The 5,397-nt window shown below is 41.9% G+C and overlaps 2 protein-coding genes across 3 annotated transcripts; one reads left to right on the top strand and one right to left on the bottom strand.

Moving 5' to 3' along the window:
* Positions 1-795: 795 nt before the first annotated feature.
* LOC113211641 (leucine zipper transcription factor-like protein 1) lies at positions 796-2,885 on the bottom strand. 2 transcript variants are annotated; one of them, XM_026430085.2, is made up of 7 exons: positions 2,729-2,885; positions 2,379-2,503; positions 2,106-2,300; positions 1,827-2,019; positions 1,623-1,751; positions 1,413-1,547; positions 796-1,298 (listed from the first exon to the last, which is right to left on the bottom strand). In XM_026430085.2, the coding sequence occupies exons 1-7, from the start codon at positions 2,729-2,731 to the stop codon at positions 1,158-1,160; spliced, it is 921 nt and encodes a 306-aa protein (XP_026285870.1). In that variant the 5' UTR covers positions 2,732-2,885; the 3' UTR covers positions 796-1,157. The 2 variants fall into 2 exon arrangements, with proteins under 2 accessions (XP_026285870.1, XP_026285871.1); XM_026430086.2 differs by having other exon boundaries at positions 2,610-2,862.
* A 64-nt stretch (positions 2,886-2,949) lies between these two features.
* On the top strand, positions 2,950-4,834 carry LOC113211645 (charged multivesicular body protein 5-like). Its single transcript, XM_026430092.2, has 5 exons — positions 2,950-3,156; positions 3,269-3,420; positions 3,498-3,663; positions 3,751-3,987; positions 4,073-4,834. The coding sequence occupies exons 1-5, from the start codon at positions 3,088-3,090 to the stop codon at positions 4,130-4,132; spliced, it is 684 nt and encodes a 227-aa protein (XP_026285877.1). The 5' UTR covers positions 2,950-3,087; the 3' UTR covers positions 4,133-4,834.
* The last annotated feature ends 563 nt before the right edge of the window (positions 4,835-5,397 follow it).

Genomic DNA, 5,397 nt, shown 5'->3' with positions numbered 1-5,397 from the left:
AAAGCTACGTCGAGGGACGTATCGTGAAAGCAGATGATACAAATTTAAGGATATGTCTGTGCCCTAATTTTCTCTCATATTTTGCTGTTATTTGTTTATGGCTGTTTGTCACTTTTAGCAATTGCTTTCTTGCAATTCAACGGACTAGCGGCATGGCATAGAGGAAGAGATAGGATAGGGGGCAGCAGGCAGCAGGCAGGCCGGGCGGCATCCGTGGGTATTGTTGGTGGGCACGGGCACGGGCGGGGCTGGCGACTTCTCGCGCCCCTTATACATCTGGGTGACGTCATGCGCTTTGGTTCTCTGGCCTTCTCGAGAGTACAAGCTGCTGACACCTTAAAGTTTTATATATATATGTTTTATGTTTAGTCTAAAGCTATTTAAGGTATCATCTGCTAAAAACGGAAAATCCGAAACAGGGGTTTTAAAACAAAATAACTAATAATTGTGTGTGGTTGTGTGCGCGCGAGTTGTTTCGAGGCTTTACTTGTATTATTAACTGTTGTTAAACATTGAGCCTCTCACAAGTTTTTGTGTGGGTATGGGCCGTGCCGCGGGCCGCGGGCCCCTGCTTCGTGGTGGTCAGTAACATTACTGCCCGGGGATGTTTTTGATCACCCCCCTCGCACACACTGCACACACACGCGGCCGCTGTGGGGGTGGGCGCGCGTGAACCTAGCGGTCTTCCCTCTGTCGCCGCGGGCGCCGTGTGGCTGGGCGTTCCCCGCCGCGGTCCGCAGCGTGCAGGGGGGCCACTGGGGGGGGGGGGGCAGGGTGAAAGCGAAACTCGACGCCCCAAGATGCGGCTGTTTTATTCACCTGATGAGCCGCAGTACATATATGTTGTCGTTCTTTCTGTACACATTGACATATGCAAGTGCAAAATCAAACACTGTTTTTTTTTTTCCTGATCCCGTACAACAAATCAGCGAACGCATATGGTCGCGTGTCGCGTGCGCGGGAAAAGAAGAGGTTTATAAAGATGCGCAAACACATTTGTGCTAAAGCAACCAACCATAGAAGAAAAAATAAATAAATACAGTACAGGGTGATTGAAAAACGCTACATGCCCCTACGAACTCGGATGAAAAAATAGAAGTGTGTTCCAAGAGGAGTCAATCACCATAAAAAAAAATAATCTAAGTTTCAAAAATTCATTATTCATCTCCTGCTACCGGATCATCAGGCTCATAGGACTGAAGCCTCCTACGGAGCTCCTTCATCTGCTCATTCTTTGATGTCAGCATTTTCTTCATGTTGGCGTAGGCTGCTGTCTGGCTGAACTTGCGCTCCAGTTCCTAGAAGATAGGAACACTTGTTTATACTTTCACAGGTACAAACCACAAAAGTAAAATCCCACCGTCAAATTTTATTGTATCTTTCAAACCACATCAGAGTGAGTTCATGTATACCTGTTCTGCCAGTTGAAGCTGTGCCTGAACTTGGAGTAACTTTCCACTTGTTTGGTCTAGTTGGGTCTGCACCTCCTGACGTCCTTCTTCAGTTTCTTTAAGACTGCTGCTCATTGCATTCAGTTTACTCTCAACCTACAAAATATTTTATTTGTGGAGACAAAACATACATTAAAAATGAAAAAATTGGATTTCATATAGTTAACTTACCTCCTCAATGTGATGGTTCTGCAGCTCTGTTTTTTGGGACATGCTAGCCTTACGGATTTGGTCCATCTCAACTTTAATTTCAGCAATATTTCTTTGCAGTAAGTTGCGCTCGTGTTCCACACGGTGGATCTATGAGTAATTTAGAATAGATGAGGCTCAATAGAGTTAGTTTTCATCAAACATCTGCAATATTTTATTCTTTACCTGTCCCTGGAGCTCATGTATTGTGCTCTGATTGCTTGTGACTTCCTGGCGCAATAGATCATTCTGCTCTCTTAAGAGCTGTACAGGTCCTTGAGAACTCTCATTTGACAAAGGTTCCAATTTATCTGGTCTTCGAGCAGCAAAGGGTTGATCTTCTCCTTTTTCCCAGGCTTTGACTTTTTCAAGAAGTTCTCTAGGGAAGACCATGATTTACAATCAAATCAAAACATAGCAAGGTGTAAATTACTTTTCAAAAAGTCATAAGGTGAGAATAATTACACATTCTGTAGCTTATCCAAATCAGCTTTCAGTTTAAGATGCCATTTTTCGGCTTGGGAGCATAGTTGTTGAATAAGTAAAACATTTATGTGCGCAAAGCTCATAAGCTCAGTTTCCATGTCACCACGAACTACATCACTGAGGCTAGTCAACATATCTCGTACTTCCTCTGCAGTGTATGTTGCCTCCATAAGTCTATGATAGATACAAAATTAATGTGATAAATTGGAAAAAACAAACTTGCTTTTATTAATACGGCACATTTGTACTCACCGGGAATCAATAACATCTTGAAATGCACATTGCATAGCTTTCATGTTCTGAGCGCGTTGATATCTTGCAAATTGCATGTATCGCTTTAACAATTCCTGGTGGTTTTCATTCAAACTCAAGTCATCCTGAAAAGCACACATCAAGTATTCATTTGAATTAACTCTTAAGCGATATGACATAATATGACAGTTTTAACTCCAACTAGTCCGAATTCAATGAAATTTTACTCACAATGTCACAAAATGTAATTAATTAATATCATAGTCAAATGCAGTTTCAAATAAGAGTTGGTGCTAAGGTGCAGAAGCAATGAAGTGCAAAACACACCAAAAAGAGAGGATGACAGTTACCATACTGGTGAACTAGCGAATACTTAGGTACGTTTCGAATTCAACAGATAACTTATCACAAAGGATTATTTCTGCTTTTCCTTGCTAGAGAATTTCCACCATCAGTTAGGACAGCAAGCAGAAGTCAAAACTCAAGAATTTGTTTACAAACAGACGACTGTCGTGTTTTCTGTCACGCATTTCTCCCGAGTGTTCCACCGTCAGTTGTTTGCGTCGTCTGCATATGTTTGTTTGGTATTTGGTTTGGCACATTAGGTTAGTTAGTGTGCCTGTCTTCCAGCCTGCCTTAAACTGAAATATTGTTGCATTTCCATTCTGAAATCATTTTCTGGCAACATTTATAAGCTTATTCATTCAATATGAATCGGATTTTCGGTAGAGGAAAACCTACAGAACCACCGCCCAACCTCACAGATTGCATAGCAGGGGTGAGTTATAATCCCAATAATGCAGTTAAATATTTTGATTTACTTGTGAAAAATGAACACTATCATCTAAAATGACGTTCATTTTTTTTTTAAATACCTGTACATTGCATAGGTTGACAGTCGAGCGGAATCTGTGGAAAAAAAAGTTCAGCGTTTAGAACAAGAGCTTGTAAAATATAAGGATCAGATGAAGAAAATGAGAGATGGACCTGCTAAAAATGCTGTTAAACAGAAGGCATTGCGTGTTTTGAAGCAAAAGAAAATGTAAACATTTCCGTCTGCTATGAATGTATTTTTGTTTATGTTCATTTTGTTTCTTGCCTCATTATTCCTGGTTACAGGTACGAACAACAGGCTGATAATTTGAGGCAGCAGTCTTTTAATATGGAACAAGCGAACTATGCAGCACAATCTCTGAAAGATACGCAAAGCACTGTAGTTGCTATGAAAGCTGGAGTAAAGCAGATGCAGAAAGAGTTCAAGAAAATTAATATAAGTGAAATTGATGTAAGGGATCTGTTGATTAAATTTTGCAGAATATAAGCTGTTTTGGTCAATTGGTTTCATATTTTGTTTGTACAAACTTTTTCAAAGGATCTTCAAGATGATATGGCTGATATGTTGGAAATATCAGAAGAAGTTCAGGATGCATTGGGTAGATCCTATGGCACTCCCGATATTGATGAATCAGAGCTCGAGGCGGAACTTGAGGCACTTGGTGATGAAATTGCTTTAGATGATGATACTTCATATTTAGATGATGCTGTAAAAGCTCCAAGCGCCCCTGACAAAGAACCAGGAGCTGACAGTGTTGATGTCACAACAAACAAGGTAAGAATACATTCCTTGAAAACATAAAAATTTGAATGTCAAGTTTTGTATTCCTCAGTAATAACTTTTACTTTCATAATTTCAGGATGGAATTCTGGTTGATGAATTTGGCCTACCAAAAATCCCTCAATCCTTGAAGAACTAACTTTTAATTATTCTGGATTACCCTACTGCCAAGTGCACATTTTTTTTAATAGTCATGGTACTCAAGAATGTCGGCACGCACACAAGACTACTTGCCTGTTCTTTATTTTAATTTAATTTTTTACCAAACTATGGTTAATGTGTAGGACCCAAAAGTTGTACTTTTGCTTGACCTACAGTAAGTGCTTTAAATTAATATGGTCAAAGAGCATAAAATTTATGTTACCAAAGGGAGTTGCCCACTCAATTTCTGTGCAGTAAATGCTATGTGATAATACATTAATTATATTTATAATTCGTATGCCATTTAAATTATGTACTGAAAGATACTCAGCTTTTGTAAGAGAAACACAGACCAAACACTGAAAAATCATCATGGTGTTTGTTCTTCTAAATTTTGTAAGTTACAGTAGTTTTATGTCTAAGAAATTCAATCTGTATTGTCTAATTATGTTTGATAAAAAAAAAACAAAAAAAACTGTTTTGCTTCTTAGCCAGATTCAGATCAGACTACTCATCTAAAAAGGCATAATTAGTGACTAAGTGTATGCATACTTATTGACAGATCTCCGTTAGCTAGTATTCTATGCATACATATACATTAGCCTCGTTCGGCAACTTGTGTCGTCATCTCATTAACTATTGTTGTTAGTACTACAATTAATTATACTGAAAACGATGAATAAACCGGAGCGGTCTCTAGCACGCGTGATTGTTTGTCCCATCCCCCTCCCTTACCGCGGAAGAAGCCCGGCAGTCTGGAACGTGGTGGCAGCACGCCCCAGGGGGCCCGGGGGGGTCAACTCGCCTGTGCGGAAGCTCCCACCGACCGCGACCTATGGAGACCGCACCCCGCACCGTTGAGTCTGGCTCAGCGCGGAGGAGGCCCAGGGCTGACTCAGAGGGGCAGACCCCTCCCCGTCAGAGCGCGCGGGGGAAGGGGGAGGGGACCACAACCCACAACTCATCCCCGAGACCTCCGTATAAAGCGCACTTCCCCCTGGCGGTGCTACTCAGTCGCGTGCCCCCGTCCCGTCAGCGCCACCATGACCACCAGCTCCACGACCACCATGATCGCCAGGGTGACCCGGGTCACCGGCGCACTGCTGCTGCTCGGGGTGGCAGCCGCCGTCGCCGGCAAGTCGAACCAACTGCGTGAGTATAGTGGACACACTGCGATCGGCGGAGGGGAGGTCACCCTTCAAAGTTTAGAACGGAAACGGGGTGAACGCGTTTAATTTTCCAAGAAAGTGCTCTCGCGAAATT

This window comes from Frankliniella occidentalis, unplaced genomic scaffold (genome assembly GCF_000697945.3).
Source record: "Frankliniella occidentalis isolate FOCC.00 unplaced genomic scaffold, Focc_3.1 Scaffold27, whole genome shotgun sequence".
Taxonomy (NCBI): domain Eukaryota; kingdom Metazoa; phylum Arthropoda; class Insecta; order Thysanoptera; family Thripidae; genus Frankliniella; species Frankliniella occidentalis.
This window is presented reverse-complemented; position numbering and strand designations above follow the sequence as displayed.

What these genes read in the sequence shown, in the direction of transcription:
- LOC113211641 (XM_026430085.2), bottom strand. An exon ending in AGAACCATCACATTGAGGAG is followed by an intron (nt 1,548 to 1,622) that starts GTAAGTTAACTA and finishes AATATTTTGTAG; the next exon opens with GTTGAGAGTAAACTGAATGC. An exon ending in AGCTTCAACTGGCAGAACAG is followed by an intron (nt 1,299 to 1,412) that starts GTATACATGAAC and finishes CCTATCTTCTAG; the next exon opens with GAACTGGAGCGCAAGTTCAG.
- LOC113211645 (XM_026430092.2), top strand. Translation starts at nt 3,088, where the DNA reads ATGAATCGGATTTTCGGTAGAGGAAAACCTACAGAACCACCGCCCAAC. An exon ending in GTTTTGAAGCAAAAGAAAAT is followed by an intron (nt 3,421 to 3,497) that starts GTAAACATTTCC and finishes TCCTGGTTACAG; the next exon opens with GTACGAACAACAGGCTGATA. An exon ending in TTGATGTCACAACAAACAAG is followed by an intron (nt 3,988 to 4,072) that starts GTAAGAATACAT and finishes TCATAATTTCAG; the next exon opens with GATGGAATTCTGGTTGATGA.